General features: G+C 37.8%; 1 protein-coding gene across 3 annotated transcripts in view; it reads left to right on the forward strand.

Annotated features, from left to right (window-relative positions):
* The window catches only part of STK32A (serine/threonine kinase 32A), a 135,412-nt gene that overhangs the window by 58,247 nt on the left and 58,668 nt on the right, over positions 1-18,497 (forward strand). For all 3 annotated transcript variants that reach the window (XM_059174975.1, XM_059174974.1, XM_059174976.1), the window contains one exon: positions 14,927-15,100. In XM_059174975.1, the coding sequence (XP_059030958.1) occupies positions 14,927-15,100 (174 nt within the window). The remainder of the gene's footprint in view (positions 1-14,926; positions 15,101-18,497) is intronic.

An 18,497-nucleotide genomic window follows, 5' to 3' on the forward strand; every position in this document is an offset into this window, starting at 1 on the left:
AATGGAAATTTAGCCCTTCTCCAGTTTTTGGTAATTCCGAATAATGTTGCAGTGAGTATTTGTGTACAAGCCTTGGCATGGGAATAATGTTTTTATTTCTTTTGGTTAGATAGCTAGGAGTGGAACTGCTAAGTGAAATGGTAATATTATGTTTAACTTTTTGATAGACTCACAAACTGTTTTCCAAAATGATTGCACCACTTACGTTTTCACCCACAATGTATCAGAGTTCCCTTTTCTCAGCGTCCTGAACCAACACTTCTTATCACCTCTTACTTATTGTAGCTATTCAGATATGTATGGTATTTGTGATTTTAATTTTCACTTTTCTAATTCCTAATGATGCTGCCCATCTTTTCATCTGTATTCCCCTTAGTGAAATATCTATTTGTATCTCTGCCCATTGTTTGATTGGGTTGTCTTATTAACAGTCCTTTTTAATTCTTTATTGACTGTATATTTTGCAAATATTTTCCTCTAGTCTGCTGCTTGCCTTTTCACTCTCTTAAAGTGTCTTCTGAAGTGTAAAAGTTATGAATTTTGAAAATGTCTAATTCATCAATCTTTAATGGTCTTTGCTTTCATATTATATCCAGAAATTTTTCGCCTCTTCTTAGGTCTCAAATATTATTTTATCTAAAATCTTTGTTTTATTCTAAAAATTTTATTGTATTTGCATGTACATTTATGTCTAGGACCCATTTGAGTTACCTGTTGTATACGGTGTGGTCTAAGTTCATCATTTTTGGAAGTGGATAGCTAATTGTCCCAGCACCATTTGTTAAACCAACTCTCCTTTCCCAGCATTTTTGCCAAAAACTTCCACTGATATATAGGTCAATATGCCAGTGCCACACTGTCTTAATAACTATAGTTTTATAGGACACTTAGAAATTGGAAAGTCAAAGTGTTTTTATTTTCTTCCTCTTTAAAATTATTTTGGTTATTCTAGATGTTTTGCATTTCCTTAAAAATTTTAGGAGCTGCTTGTCAATTTATGCAAAAACAAAAAGCCTTTTGGGAATTTGACTAGGGATTCCACTGACTCTGTAGATCAAATTGGTCATAACTGACATCTTAACAATATTTGAGTTTTCCAATCCATGAACATGGAGTAGTCTTTAGTTACTTAGATCTTCTCTAATTTTCCTAAGCAAAGTTTTATAATTTTCTGTGTAGGCATCTTGCACAAGTTTCCTAAATTTATTCCTAAGCATTTCATTCTTTTTGAAACTTTAGTGAATGCAACCATATTCTTTATTTCATTTTCATATTGTTCATTGCTTATTTAGAAAAATGTAGTTGGTTTTTGTATACTAATCTAGTATCCTGCAACCTTGCTGTTTTATTTATTCTAGTGGTTTTCTTATGATTCTCTGTATGTAGAATTGTGTGTGATTAAAGATAGTTTTGTTTCTTTCCAATATGGATGTCTTTTAGTGATTTATTATTATTATTGTTATTATTTTCTTTTGGTTAATTACGCTGGCTGGAGCCTTCAGTACTATATTCAATAGAAGTGGGACCAGATGATCTTGCTTTGCATCTGATATTAGAGGGAAAACATTCAGTCTTTCCCCCATTAAGTATGTTGGTCACCATAGGTTTTATCACAGATGCCCTTTAACAGGTTGAAGAAACTCTCCTTTATTCCAAGTTTGTTAAGTTGTTATGAGTTTTATCATGAATAGGTGTTTTGTGGAATGCTTTTCTTGTATCTAATGGAATGATATGTTTTGTCCTTTATTTTACTAATATGATGTATTATATTACTTGGTGTCCAGGAGTTAATCTCATTTAGCCATGGTGTAGAATTCTTTAAATATGTTGATGGATTTGGACTGCTAACATTTTTGAGGGTTAAACCTGAGCATCATCATGTTGCTTATACCATTGGTAGTAAATGTCTTCATATGACATTTCATCTTATTAAATAATGGGAAATGACTGCATAAAATTAATCTGCTTAATACCAGAGCTATATTACATTCATGGGTGGAAGGATAAGGGTAATAAAATAAGAGCTAACATTTACCCATCGCAAGCTATCTTCCAAGCTCTAGTTTAAGTACTTAATATGCATTAACTCACTTCCTAGTAGCACAAATCTCATAAGATTTGTGCCATTATAAGTGGGTGTTTTGAGGGCTTATAGAACTTGTTCCAGTTATAAAGACATTAAGAGGAAGAGCTGGAATTTGGACACAAGCAGTCTGGCCCTAAAACCATGTTCTTTACAGCTATGTTATGTGCCATCTTTTATGTTAATTTCTTTACAAACTGTATATCTAATATACTATTTGCCACATGGTGCATAAAATTACTACCAATGTGCAGATAATCTCTCTGGGTTTAAGAGATTTGCTCTAAATTCACATGTGATATTTAAACTCAGACTTATTTGACACTTATTTATTTATTTAAGTAGGCTCCACACCCAGTGTGAAGCCCAATGCAGGGCTCAAACTCACAACCATGAGATCAAGACCTCAGCGAAATCAAGAGTTAGATACCTAACCTACTGAACCAACCAGGCACCCCCGTATTTATTTTCTAATTTCATTTTTCTTAAGTGTGTGCTTAACTGATTCCTTGATGAATCAATCAATACACTTTCTCTCCAAAACATGAGTGCTTTTAGAAGCAGTAACTAATATCAGTAATTCATTTTCTTTGCTTTTCTAGATGATGATATTAGAACTGACCCTTGCTTAGGCAGAGTCTGAATGAAGATTTGGCACAACAGTTCTGCAGTAGGCCGCAGGTTTTCCTAGGGTCAAGATTTTCAAGTTTTTTTTTACTGCAACCCATAGGAAGAAATTTTTTTCATCACAGTCTAGTAGATATCTAGTAGTCTCACAGAGACACACACATTCGTAAAACCAAAAGTTTTATCACCAATGTTCTTTTCTATGTTATTCAATCTATTTTATTTCTTTTTTTAAAAAAGTGCTTGTTAGAACCAACCAAAGTAATTTCATAACCCATTAATAGGTTATAAGCCACAATTTGAAAAATGCTGCATTGGAAATATTTTAGATCTCTTCCAATGCTCAGATTCAGATTTATCTCAAGATGGCTTCCATGAGACAGCCTTCAAACATGAGTGACTTCTTCAATCTTAGTTGGTAACCATGCTAATTTATAATAATAGACTCAAAATGGGTGAAAGACCTAAATGTAGACAGGAGAGGAGAGCATAGGCAGCAACCTCTCTAACTTGGCTGCAACAACTTCTTGCTAGACACATTTTCACAGGCCAAGGAAACAAAGGCAAGAATGAACTTTTAGGACTTCATCAAGATTAAAAGCTTTTGCACAGCAAAGGAAACAGTTGACAAACCAAAAGACAACCAAAAGAATGGAAGAAGGTATTTGCAAATGTCTTATCAGATAAAGGGTTAGTATCCAAAATCTATAGAGTACTTATCAAACTCAACAGCCAAAGAACAAATAATCCAGTCGAGAAATGGACAGAAGACATTTCTCCAAAGAGACATACAAATGGTCAAGAGACACATGAAAAAAATGCTCCACATCACTTGTCATCAAGGAAATACAAATCAAAACCACAATAAAATACCACCTCATACCAGTCAGAATGACTAACATTAACAAGTCCAGAAATGACAGATGTTGTTGAGGATGTGGAAAAAGGGAAACCCTCTTATACTGTTGGTGAGAATGCAAGTTGATACAGCCACTCTGGAAAACAGCACGGAGGTTCCTTAAGAAGTTAAAATAGAGCCACCCTATGACTCAGCAATTGCTCTACTGGGTATTTACTACAAAGATATAAAAGTAGTTATCCAAAGGGGCAATTGTACCCCAAATTTTATAGCAGCAGTGTCCACAATAGACAAGCTATGGAAAGAGCCTAGATGTCCATCAATAGATGAATGGAAAAAGAAGATGTGGTGTATACACACACACACACAGAGACACACACGCATGCACAATGGAATACTGTGCAGCCATTAAAAATGAAATCTTGCCATTTGCAAGGACATGGATGGAACTAGAGGGTATTATGCTAAGCTAAATAAGTCAATAAGAGAAAGAAAATTATCATATGATCTCATTTGTATGTGGAATTGAAGAGACAAAACAGAGGATCATAAGGGAAGAGGGGAAAAAAATAAAACAAGATGAAATCAGAGAGGTTGAGAGGAGCAAGATTGTGGAGAACTAGAGACCTAATATCAGAGAGGTTGAGAGGAGCAAGATTGTGGAGAACTAGAGACCTAATATCAGGTCCCAGGAGTTCAGCTAGATAGTTATCAACCATTCTGAACACCTACAAACTCAACAGGAGACCAAAGAGAAGAAGAGCAACAATTCTAGGAACAAAAAATCAAGGTAGGACGTGGGAAGTGAATCTGATGCAATGGGAAAATAGACCACAGTGGGAGAAGCCAGCTCCCAGCAAGCAATGGAGAACTTTAAGAAGTCTGCTCCACTGAGGGATGATGCTCTAGAGGCTAAGAGGAGGTGGATCCCTTGTGGGGAAAAGTGTGGTCGCAGGACCTTCGGGGTCACAGACAGGCCAGAGTTACCTAAGTGTGACAGAACTCCCAGGTATCAGTAGGTAGCTACAGAGATTAAGGTAAGGAGGGGGCTTTTAGACATACCTTAAACTGTGATCCAAGACACTATTGGACCACTGCTCTTTGAGCAGGGACCCCACACGTGGCAGATCCAGAGAGACCCTCTCCTTCCTCCTTCAGGAGGTGCAGGAGCCTGCAGCAGGATTCTGCTGGGTGTGGAGACTCCAAACAGGGCTGTGCGCCAGAGATAGAAAACCTCAGTCACAGGCCAGGTGAGCTCGGAGTGCAGCTGGAAACCAGGGAGATGGGAGGGATTGAGCACTGAAGAGGGGGGCCCAAGCTCTCAACTCCTCCGGGCCGGAGACCGGGAAGCCGCCATCTTCATTCCCATCCTCCAAAGCTCTAAGGAAAGTGTTCAGGGAACAAAAGCTCCTGAGAGCGAACCCAAGCAGAGTACTTAGTCTGGCCCGTGGCAAGGGTGGTGCAATTCTGCTTCGGGCAAAGACATTTGAGAATCACAACAACAGACTCCTCCCCCAGAAGACAGAGCTAGGGGAATGCAACACATAGAATTCATGGCTTTTTCCCCATGATTCTTTAGTCTTTCAAAGTTAAATTTTTTTTTCTTATTCTTTTAAAATTTTTTCTCTTTCCTATCTTAACATTTTAATCTATTTTATCTTATCAATACTTTTAAAAAAATCTTTTTAAATTTTCATTGTTATAGTCATATTCTATACCTTCATTGTATTTAGCCTTATTTTTTGTATACATACAGGTTTTTCTTTCTTTAAAATTTTGGAATACAGTTTCCTCTAACAGATCCAAAAATACCCTAAAACTATCACAAGGCTTTGTTCTAGTATCCAGCCTAATCACATTCTTTCCTTTTTTTTTTTTTCTTTTTTTCAACCAACTTCTTATCAATTCCTTTTTTAGAATCTTTTTTAATTTTTATCTTTACAGTCATATTCCATCCCTTCATGGAATGTTTATCCTTCTTTTTGTCCATATATAAGTTTTTCTTTCTTTAAAATGTTGAGAGGCAGTTTCTTCCAACAGACCAAAATCAAGTGTGTGGCTCTGTTCTATCCAACAGTCAAATTTTTAAATATATATATATATATATATATATATATATATATATATTTTTTTTTTAACCCCCTTTCTTCTCCCCAACCCCCCAGCTTCAGGCTTCCGATTTGGTTAGTTTATATTTTTCTGGGGTCGTTGCTACCCTTTTAGTATTTTGTTCTCTCATTCATTTTTTCTTATCTGGATAAAATGACAAGGCAGAAAAACTCACCTCAAAAAAAAGAACAAGAGGCAGTACTGATGGCTATGGGCCTAATCAATACGGACATTAGTAAGATGTCAGATCTGGAGTTCAGAATGATGATTATCAAGGTACTACTTTGGCTCAAAAAAAGCATGGAAGACACTAGAGAATCCTTTTCAGGAGAAATAAAATCCCTTTCTGGAGAAATAAAAGAACTAAAATCTAACCAAGTCAAAATTTAAAAAGTTATTAATGAGGTGAAATTTTAAAAATGGTAACTATTATTGCTAGGATAAATGAGGCAGAAGAGAGAATTAGTGATGCAGAAGACCAAATGATGGAGAATAAAGAAGCTGAGAAAAATAGAGATAAACAACTACTGGATCACGAGGGAATTTGAGAGATAAGTGATACAATGAGACAAAACAATATTAGAATAATTGGGATCCCAGAAGAAGAAAGAGAGAAAGAGAGAGAGGCAGAAGGTATATTGGAGCAAATTATAGTAGAGAATTTCCCTAATTTGGCGAAGGGAACAAACATCAAAATCCAGTAGGCACCGAAAACCCCCCTCAAAATCAATGGGTCAACATCCCATCATCTAATAGTAAAACTCAAGTCTCAGTGACAAAGAGAAAATCCTGAAAGCAGCTTGGGACAAGAGATTTATAACAGAGAATGGTAGAAATATTAGATTGGCAGCAGACTTATCCATAGAGACCTGGCAGGCCACAAAGAACTGGTGTGATATATTTAGAGCAATTAGAGTAAATGAGAAAAATATGCAGCCAAGAATACTATATCCAGCTAGGCTGTCATTGAAAATAGAAGGAGAGATAAAAAGCTTCCAGGACAAACAAAAACTAAAATATTTTTGCAAACACCAAACCAGCTCTGCAAGAAATATTGAAAGGGGTCCTCTAAGCAAAGAGAGAACCTAAAAGTAGTAGACCAGAAAGGAAAAGAGACAGTATACAGTAACAGTCACCTTATAGGCAATAGGATGGCACTAAATTCCTATCTTTCAGTAGTTACCCTGAATGTAAATGGACTAAATGCCCAAATCAAAAGACACAGATATAAAAATGGATTAAAAAAACAAGGCCCATCGATATGCTGCCTGCAGAAAACTCATTTTAGACCCAGGGACACCTCCAGATTTAAAGTGAGGGGGTGGAAAACCATTTTGATTTTGGTTTTGATGGACATCAAAAGAAAGCTAATGGACATTAAAAGAAAGCTAGAGTGGCAATCCTTATATCAGATAAATTAGATTTTAAGCCAAAGACTATAGGAGATGAGGAAGGACATTATATCATACTTAGAGGGTCTGTCCAACAAGAAGATCTAACAATTTAAATATCTATGCCCCTAACATAGGAGCAGCCAATTACATAAACCAATTATTAACAAGTTAATTAACAAATTAACAAATAAAAAAATTAACAAATTAATAACAAAATCAAAAAAACTCAACAATAATATACAATAATAGTAGAGGACTTTAACATCCACCCCCTCACTGAAATGGACAGATCATCTAAGCAAAAGGACAACAAGGAAATAAATGCTTTAAATGACACTTGGACCAGATGGATATCACAGATATATTTGGAACATTCCATCCCAAAGCAACAGAAAACACATTCTTCTCTAGTCCACATGGAACATTCCCCAGAATAGATCACCTCCTGGGTCACAATTGAGGTCCCTACTAGTACCAAAAGACTGAGATCATTCCCTGCATATTTTCAGGCCACAGTGCTTTGAAACTAGAACTCAATCACAAGAGGAAAGTAGGAAAGAACTCAAATACATGGAGGCTAAAGAGTATCTTACTAAAGAATGAATGGATCAATCAGGAAATTTAAAGAAGAATTTTTTAAAATTCATGGAAACAAATGAAAATGAAAACACAACTGTTCAAAATCTTTAGGAAACAGCAAAGGCGGTCCTGAGAGGAAAGTATATAGCAATACAAGCCTTTCTCAAGAAAACAACCTAACCATACACCTAAAGGAGCTGGAGAAAGAACAGCAAATAAAGCCTAAACCTAGCAGGAGAGGAGAAATAATAAAGATCAGAGCAAAAATCAATGAAATAGAAACCAAAAGAATAGTAGAACAAATCAACAAAACTAGGAGTTGGTTCATTGAAAGAATGAATAAGATTGATAAACCCCTGGCTGGATTATCAAAAAGAAAAGAGAAAGGGCCCAAATAAATAAAATCATGAATGAAAGAGGAGAGATCACAACCAACACTGAAGAAATACAAACACTTATAAGAACATATTATGAGCAACTATACACCAGCAAATTTGACAATCTGGAAGAAATGAATGCATTCCTAGAGATGTATAAAGTACCAAAACTGAACCAGGAAGAAATAGAAAATGAGAGAAGACCCATAACCAGTAAGGAGATTGAAGCTGTCATCAAAAATCTCACAACAAGAGCCTGGGGCCAGACAGCTTCCCAGAGGAATTCTACCAAACATTTAAAGAATTAATATCTATTCTCCTGAAACTGTTCTAAAAAACAGAAATGGAAGGAAAACCTAAACTAATTTTATGAGGCCAGCATTACCTTGATTCCACAACCAAAGACCCCATCAAAAAGGAGAATTATAGACCAATATCCTTGATGAATATGGATGCAAAAATTCTCATCAAAATACTATCCAATAGGATCCAATAGTACATTAAAAAGATTATTCACCACAATTAAGTGGGGCTTATTCCTGGGCTACAAGATCAGCTCAACATCCACAAATCAATCAATGTGATACAATACATTAATAAAGGAAAGAACAAGAACCATATGATAATCTCAATAGATGCTGAAAAAGCACTTCACAAAGTGCAGCATCCTTTCTTGATCAAAAGTCTTCACAGTGTAGGGATAGATGGCACATACCTCAATATCATCAAAGCCATCTATGAAAAACCTACAGCAAATATCATTCTCAATGGGGAAAAACTGAGAGCTTTTCCCCTAAGTTCAGGAACACAGCAGGGCTGTCCACTGTCAGCACTGCTTTTCAGTACAGTACTAGAAGTCCTAGTCTCAGCAATCAGACAACAAAAGAAATAAAAGGCATCTGAATTGGCAAAGAAGAAGTCAAACTCTCACTCTTTGCAGATGATATGATACTTTATGTGGAAAACCCAAAAGACTCCACCCCCAAACTGCTAGAGTATATGCAGGAATTCAGCAAAATGTCTGGATATAAAATTAAGGCACAGAAATCAGCTGCATTTCTATACATCAACAGCAAGACAGAAGAAAGAGAAATTAAAGAGTCAATCCCATTTACAACTGCACCCAAAACCATAAGATACCGAGGAATAAACCTAACCAAAGAAGCAAAGAATCTGTACTCAGAAAACTATAAAGTACTCATGAAAGAAATTGAGGAAGACACAAAGAAAGGGAAAAATATTCATGCTCAAGGAGTGGAGGAACAAATATTGTGAAAATGTCTATCCTACCTAAGGCAATCTATACATTTAATGCAATCCCTATCAAAATACCATCAATTTTTTTCAAAGAAATGGAACAAATAATCCTAAAATTTATATGGAACCAGAAAAGACACCAAATAGCCAGAGGAATGTTGAAAAAGAAAACCAAAGTTGGCAGTGTCACAATTCCAGATGTAAAACATCTGGAATTACAAAGCTGTAAATATCAAGACAGTATGGTACTGGCACAAAAACAGACACGTAGATCAATGGAACAGAATAGAGAGCCCAGAAGTAGACCATCAACTCTATGGTCAACTACTCTTTGATGAAAAACAGGAAAGAATGTCCAGTGGAAAAAAGATAGTCTCTTCAACAAATGTTGTTGGGAAAATTGGACAGCCACATGCAGAAGAATGAAACCGGACCATTTCCTTATACCACACACAAAAATAGACTCAAAATGGATGAAAGACCTCAATGTGAGACAAGAATCCATCAAAATCCTTGAGGAGAATGCTGGGCAGCAAACCCTTCAACCTCTACTGCAGCAACTTCTTCCTAGAAACATCACCAAAGACAAGGGAAGCAAGGGCAAAAATAAACTATTGGGACTTTATCAAGATTAAGAGCTTTTACTTAACAAAGGAAACAGTCAACAAAACCAAAAGACAATTGACTGAATGGGAGAAAATGTTTGCAATTTTCTTATCAGATAAAGGGCTAGTATCCAAAATCTATAAAGAACTTATCAAGCTCAACACCCAAAGAATAAATAATCCAATCAAGAAATGGGCAGAAGACATGAACAGACATTTCTGCAAAGAAGACATCCAAAAGGCCAACAAACACATGAAAAAGTGCTCCACATCACTCAGTATCAGGGAAATACAAATCAAAACCACAATGAGATACCACCTCACACTAGTCAGAATGGCTAAAATTAACAAGTCAGGAAACAACAGATGTTGGCGAGGATGCAGAAAAAGGGGAACCCTCCTACGCTGTTAATGGTAATACAAGCTGGTGCAGCCACTCTGGTAAACAGAGTTTCTCAGAAACAGGGTTTCTCAGAAAGTTGAAAATAGAGCTACCCTACAACCTAGCAATCTTACTACTGGGTATTTACCCTAAAGATACAAATATAATGACCTGAAGGGGCATGTGCACCCAAATGTTTATAGCAGCAATGTCCACGATAGTGAAACTATAGAAAGAGCCTAGATGTCCATCAACAGATGAATGGATAAAGAAGATGTGGTATCATTGTATATATGTATATATCATTGTGTGTGTATCATTGTATATATTATATATAATATATATCACTGTATATATTCCATTATATACAATGTAATACTATGCAGCCATCAAAAACCAAAATCTTGCCATTTGCAAAGACATGGATGGAACTAGAGGGTAGTATGCTGAGTGAAAGAAGTCAATTAAAGAAAGACAATTATCATATGATCTCTCTGACAGGAGGAATTTCAGAGGCGGGGCACGGGGTCACAGTGAGTAGGGAGGGAAAAAGATGAAACAAGACGGGACTGGGGAGGGATACAAACCATAGGAGATGCTTAATCTCAGGAAACAAACCTAGGGTTGCTGGAGGGGTAGGAGGGGAGGGATAGGGTGGCTGGGTTATGAACATTGGGGAGGGTATGTGCTATGGTAGGTGCCGTGAATTGTGTAAGACTGATGATTCACAGACCTGCACCCCCAGGACAAATAATACTGTATGTCAATTAAAAAAAGATGAAATCAGAGAGGGAAACAAACCGTGAGAGACTCTTGACTATAGGAAACAAGCAGGGCTGCTTGAGGCGGGGGAAGTGAGGTCACAGGGTAACAGGGTGATGAGCATTAAGGAGGGCATGTGATGTAATGAGCATTGGGTATTATATAAGACCGATGAATCACTGACCTCTACTTCTGACATCCATAATATAATATATGTCAATTAATTGAATTTAAATTAAAAAAATAGATCTGGTTGTTCTTAAAAAAAAAAAAAAAAAAGAATGAAACCCAAGGAATGTATGTATAGCACATATACCCAAAGCTTGGGCTTTAACCTTTTCCTTTCTTTAGTTCATTTATTAATTTGTTATTATTATTTTCTGTAGCTACTTGTAGAGGCTACATTTTAGGCAGTGTACTCAAGAGCGAAAGATAAGTAAAAGCAGGCATGCATACTGGTAGCATAGTGGGAATAAAGACAGTTAAGCCAAAAGCACACAAGAAAAATATTTTCAATTTACGCTAAGGTATTATATGTACCAAGGTGACCTGATTTAATATGGAGTGTTAGAAATGTCTCTCTGACAAGTGTCACTTGGGCTAAGGGTGAAAGATGAAAAGAACCTGATAGGGGACAGCATCATGAGCATAGGCACGGGCCATGCTACACTGCAGTCTTCTAAGGCTTGAGAGAGCATCAATTACTAGATGAGGGATGGAAGGAAGAGATCTAAAGTTAAGTCTGGAAGAGTAAACAGAGACAGACCATACAGGATCCTATACGCCATGGAAAGAGGTAAAAGGATTTTATGTGGCTGGGTGATATAAAGCTCATGGTGTAAAAATATAACTATGGGAGAGCTTGGGTGGCTCAGTGGGTTAAAACCTCTGCTTTTGGCTCAGGTCATGGCCCCAGGGTCCTGGGATTGAGCCCCACATCTGGCTCTGCTCAGCAGGGAGCCTGCTTCCCCTCCTCTCTCTCTCTCTGCCTGCCTCTCTGCCTGCTTGTGATCTGTGTCTGTCAAATAAACAAACAAAAAAATAACTATGATGTGTAGAAAGGACTAGAGAGGTCCAAGATTATCCAGAGAAAGCTATGAGTAGCTACTGCCATGGTCTGGGTCAAACATGGTGGAACAGGGTGGAGTATGTGGTAGTCTTTTGTTGATTATCTCATCCTACTGAGAACACTGCAGTGCATTTCATATACAGTGGGACCAGACTTAGTATTTTTGGAGCTGTCAGCTAAGAAAGAAAAGTCATGGAAATGCAACAGTGAGTCTCTGTGATAAATCAACAAGGTATAAGGAAGCTCTTACTCTTTTATCAATAAATAATCAGACTATGGTATGATCTTGCGTATTCTAGTCATCACCAAACTATATTATGCCCACATATTTTACTGGATATGGTTCTGTATAATCAAATACCCATCTTCCCTTTCTCTGAGAGTTTTTAAGATCTGTATAAGGGGCTTCAGATCTGATGTGCTGAAGGAGAAAGATTCTTAAAAGCCAAACCTAGCTCCATGATTAAATAAATTTATATTCAATGCTGGACAAGGGAAGCATGTTGTCTCTTGCCTGGGCTACATCTTTCTTTGATTAATAATCCCTTGCATGGTAGAACACTGTTTTTAACTTGCCTATGACTGACACCTTTATCTGTCCGTTCTTAGAATAAAAATAGCTTCACTCGAGTCTCATTAAAAAGGTTGTTCATCAGGATGAATTTAATAATACCACTGCCCATCCTTAGAGTTCAGCGGAGATGGGAGAGAAGTCTTCTGGTATGTCACCAGGTTTCTGACCGTGACCTGCCAGCAATGGGAGCTAAATGCAGTCAGCAGCTGTCCTGTATGCTAGCTTGGTCTGCAGAGGCTGTTTTCCTTGGCATCTCTTCTTTTTTGGATACCCAAACCTCACCCATATCACCACATCCCATGAGGGATCATTTCTGTTTCATTGTTGAAAGCAACTGAAGGTACAACAGGTCCCAGAGATGATTACATGCTTATTAGCACATTGTGGCTTACCAAAAGCCCTATAAAACACAACAAATATAACGCACAGTAGTGCAGTAGGAAAGACTGTGAACCAAATAGCCTGAGTCCAGGCCTTTTTTCTGGTACCCATTAAAACCATGGCACAGATGACCAGCCAGTTATCACACTGAGGTGAAGAATGTCATTTCCAGAAGACAATACTAAAAATGTATTCATTGTCAGAATTTTAAAAAGCGCTTCCTGCGTTTCTGTCTAAACTCCCCCAAGTGTTTAATATCTGTCATCTTTTATGTGAATCAATCTTCAGTGGTAAACAAAATTGTATTCATTGGACAAGTAAACATCGGGGATTGGTAGTCTTCATCAGAATGTTACTGCCTGAGATTAATGCTTCATTGAATTTCTCTTGTTTCTTTCCCTTGCAAATGCCCACCTTCTCCTTTAGCACAATGATTGTTATAGAGAAGCAAAAATACTAAATATCGTTCTTCGGTCATTGATGTTCTCCATTTCTTTCCTGAGCAAAGAATTTGTCACCAGGAATTAGTTTTCATCCCTGGGCACTGCTTGAGAACACTTACTTCTTTGATTCAAATAAAAGTTTAAGATGTGATCCCAGTGACATTATGTCAAAAGAAACATGTCAAAACAGTGCGGATTCCAAGAGCAATACTGTGCCTAGAAATCCTGTCTTTACTTTAAAGGAAACAAAATAAATCATAGCAGCAGCAATGCATTTTTTATGAGAGGCTCTTTGCAAACAGCAGAGTCCAGTTCTGCTGTCCTGGGTCTCATTTCCTCTTCCCATCTCTCCGCTTTGTGCTCCCTCAAGCGTGAAGTCCATGCTTGATTGTACATCCTGCTTAAAACTCTTCAATGTCACCCCAACGCCTACAGACTTGTGAACAGGCACCTGTCCGAGGATCTGTACTGTGTTCCTCTCTGGCCCATGCTTCCCCATCATACCTATTGTTAGAGCAAACCCAAACTAGTTTCCTTTCTCCACTCACACTGTGTTCTTTGCCATTTCTGTGCTCAGTGCTGGCTATTTTCCTTTATCAAATCCTACTTTTGGACCTGGAGAACTCTTTGGCTCTACCATGTATTAGGTGTTTGACTTTGTGTCAAAGGCTTTGATTTCTTTATTTCTAAAGTGGGAGCTTAAGAGCAACATTTTGAGGGTCTCCGGGAGTGCAATTTGTAGAGGGCTTCAGCACCTGCCCCAGAGAAGTGGCTCAATGGAGACATCGGTGACACTAACTTCATTTTGTGGTTATTGTCACCATCCTTCAAAATGTAACATAGGTCTCACTTCTGCTGAGAAGCTATCCCTTCCTCCCTATCCCGAAGTAAATTACTTCCTTGTACTATGCACTATTTTTATTGCCCTTTTATATGTTTATCTTATCATTAACGTGGTACATGATTTGTTTTAAAGTTGCTGGGCAATGAAGTTGATCGTGTGGAAAATGAGAATGAGAATGGTTCAAGGACGCCTCGTAATTTATATTTTATGGACCTCCAGCAATGGTGTGGTTAGGATATGATTGTTAATGGCAAGGGATAGGTGTGGTTTTCTTTAGTAACTAAGCTTTATAGCTTTGTAAGCTAATAGTTATTGAGTGCTTACTATATGTCAGGCAAGACACTAAATGTAATATCTGTTCTTTACTATGATCAAATGTGGTAGATATTCTTATTATTCCCCTTCACACATGTGGAAACTGAAGGTGTAGGGTCATAGACCTAGGGATAGACCATCTGCTCCCAAAGCTTGAACTCTTCGCTCAAGAACACTCTGTTCTGATCTATGAGGTATCATTTACCTCTGGGACTCTCTAGTGTGCAAATGTATTTAATACACTTTCATTTCTAATTCTATTCCAGGTACTCCTTCCAAGATGAGGAGGATATGTTCATGGTAGTGGACCTCCTGCTGGGTGGGGACCTGCGTTACCACCTGCAGCAGAATGTCCGTTTCCAGGAAGACACCGTGAAACTCTTTATCTGTGAGCTGGCCATGGCCTTGGACTACCTGCAAAGCCAGCGTATCATCCACAGGTCAGTTAAGTCTGAGGGGGCAGCCTTGCATGGAATGTACAGGAAAGAATCCACAACCTGGTACATTGAACAAGTTCTTGTTGAACATGACAGGTAATTCTCACTGACACATGCAAAAGTCCCTTAAGGTAGTCTTATTGTCCCTCTTTTGAGGATTAAAAAAAGAACATGAGCACACTGAACTTAATTTGCTCAAAGTCACAGTTAGTAAGCAATAATACCAGGATCAATGAGTATTGGCACTAGCGAAAGAGAAGGTAACATACAAGAATGTGTCTCCTTCCCTTGTGGAATCCACGCTAAATGAAGACAGAGATATAACACAGTAGCTATAAACCCTAACAGACAATAGACCAAAAAAAGATAATACTTTTATTTGTAAAGATATTGGTAGGTGGAAAAAAAAAAAAGATATTGGTAGGTGGGGAGCCTGGGTGGCTCAGTCAGTTGACTCATGATTTCAGCTCAGGTTATGATTTTGGGGTGTGGGATCGAGCCCTGTGTCAGGCTCTCCACTCAGCGTGGTGTCTGTTTCACATTTCCCCCCCTCTCCCTCTCACTCATTCTCAAATAAAGAAATAAAATCTTTTATTTTGTTTTTAAAGATACTGGTAGGGTTTTTTTCTTAGGTTTTTATTTCAATTCTTATCAGTTAACATATGATATAGTATTGGTTTCAAGAGTAGAATTTGTGTGATGTAAAGATATTGGTAATTTAAATATTGATTTCCTATATAGTATGTCAATCTCTATAATAACGTGGGATAAGTGATCAGAGCAGGTATAGTCAGACCATATTAAGTATGAGAAAACCATGATTTGGAGATATTAAATTATTATCTGGGGTATTTATGAGAATTTATTATTAAGTTTCTGATTTTAATTTCAGTCCAGTTAACATACAGTCTTATATTAGTTTCAGGTGTACAATAAAGTGATTCAACAATTCTGTACATTATTCAGTGCTCATTAGATAAGTGCCCTCCTCACCTATTTCACCCATTCCCCCCCACCAGCCTCCCTCTGTGTAACCATTTATTTTCTATAGTTAAGAGTCTGTGTCTTGGTTTCTCTCTCTCTCTCTTTCTTTCCCTTTGCTTGTTGTTTTGTATCTTAAATTCAATGTATGAGAGCAATCATATGGTATTTGTCTTTCTCTAATGGACTTATTTCACTTAGCATTATATTCTCTAGCTCAATCTATTTCATAGTACCGGGAGTCCTAGCCACACCAAGCAGACAACAAAAAGAAATAAAAGGCATCCAGATTGGTAAGGAAGAAGTAAAACTTCCAATATTTCTGGATGACATGATGCTATAGAAAAATCCTAAAGACTCCACCAAAAAGTCCTAGAACCGATTCAGTAAAGTCAATAAACCTAGGTCTCTCTGAACCCAAAGTCATAACTACTACACCAACTCGAATTCATGACACATATGAAATATAGGCATTAAGTACACATCATTAAGTGAAAAAATCAACACATTTGAGTCTGCCACTGTCTTGTTTCTAATCTTTGAAGAATTTGCTAGGATTTTAAGTATGTTTATGTCTTTACAGTGTAGTAAAAATTTGGCCAAATAAACTATTTGCCAACCACTAGGTTGACTTTTGCCTAAAATTTATCTAGATTAGTACAGAGCCTGTGAGTGAAGATGTAGCATCATAATTTATAGATTCTTTGTGCAGACACTATGGAACAATCCGTGTGTGTGTGTGTGTGTGTGTGTGTGTGTGTGTGTCCTTAATCCCAAATACTTATATGCTCATTGTTTAATTTCCTGTCTTTTGGAAGACTTATTTGTATTGGAAATACAGTCTTCAGGCAACAGATGAACAGAAAGAAGACAGGTTAATTATATAGGATCTTGGAAGTAAATGAACACACCTGGTGTTTTGTCAGTAACTGGGAACCCTGTTCCCAAGCAGTCTTTCTCCCGTACTGACTTTCTGGTCCCCATGGTTCTTTCAAAGGAGAAACTTTCCTATTGGTAGTCTGTGATGTCCCTCTCAAGGTACTCATGCTCACTCAGCGAACCCCAAATTGCCCACCCACAGTCTTCTTGGGTTGCTGACACTCTGGATCTCAAAAAAGAGGCAGGTACCATGAGAAGTCTGCATGGCGACAAGTACCTTTCAACTTTCTTCTTCCCCTATTTGAATCTGGTCCCCAGCCTTTTCTCTCTGGGCTTAATATTCTCTTCCTTATGCTTAGAAATGTATTCCAAAAGGAATTCAGGAGGGGAAAAAAACTCAGAGAAGTCAACATAATTTTTCCCCTAAGGAGTTTGCTGCCCTTCACGTCTTCCATTGCTCTCTGTTGCTCTCATCATCATTCTGCCACTTAGATAGGAGACCAGGGGTTAACTTTCTGCCCCTTGGCCTTTACACACTCACAATCATTACTACATGCCCATTCTCAGAAGAGCCTCTTTGTACTAAAGTGTCTCCTAACCACGGCAAATGAGTGTGAGGCAAACTCAGTGACATTCTGAGCATGGTGTGAAAATGAGAGCACATCTTCTTGGGTCATAAAATAATGCAGTGTATTTCAGTTGCCTGTAAGGCCCCACTGCACTTTATGTGTTTTTGTGTGTGTGTGTATGTGTTAAAGACTTTACCTATTTATTTGAGACAGAGAGAGAGAGAGCACAAGCAGGTGGAGCCGCAGACAGAGGCAGAGGGAGAAGCAGAAGCAGACTCCCCACTAAGCAAGGAGCCTGATGCGGGACTCGATCCCAGGACCTGGTACTGGTACTGTGACCTGAGCTCAAGGCAGACACTGAACTGACTGAGCCACCCAAGTGCCCCACATGTGTTCCTTCTGGTAGAGCACTGCAGCCCTTTGTACCTGTCCTCAGGAGCTGTGACATGTTATTATTATTATCTGCTTATTATCTGCTGCTCTACTACAGTGTAAACCTCATGAGTTAGGGCCTTGTGTGTTTGGCTTTTCACTGTATAACCAGCATGTAGTAAAAATATGAGGGAATGAGCACTGCCAGAACCACACAAATGATTGACTAAAAGCCAGTTTTATAAATAATGAAGACAAAATTAGAATACAAAACATGAAAGCCAAGACTTTCAGACCTGCCTTGGTCTTCACGGGGAATAATCATATGAGTTATCATGCAAACCAGGCTACTCCTGAGAATGAAAGGATTCACTATTAATAATTATGCTTGGGCAACAAGCAAACCCATAAATGTTCTGGAGAAAATCAGGACACGTATCAACATCATTAAGGCTTTTCAAGACAGTAGAGGCCAAGTAAACATGTTAATTGGGACAGGACTCTGATAACCATGGCTTTCTGCCTCCAGAGTACCGAATATCAAATTGAGAAGGTGTCAAGTGGCTCAAAACACAGGGATGCAATAAAACAAGCTGTGT

The sequence above is a fragment of the Mustela lutreola genome, chromosome 5 (genome assembly GCF_030435805.1).
Source record: "Mustela lutreola isolate mMusLut2 chromosome 5, mMusLut2.pri, whole genome shotgun sequence".
Taxonomy (NCBI): Eukaryota; Metazoa; Chordata; class Mammalia; order Carnivora; family Mustelidae; genus Mustela; species Mustela lutreola.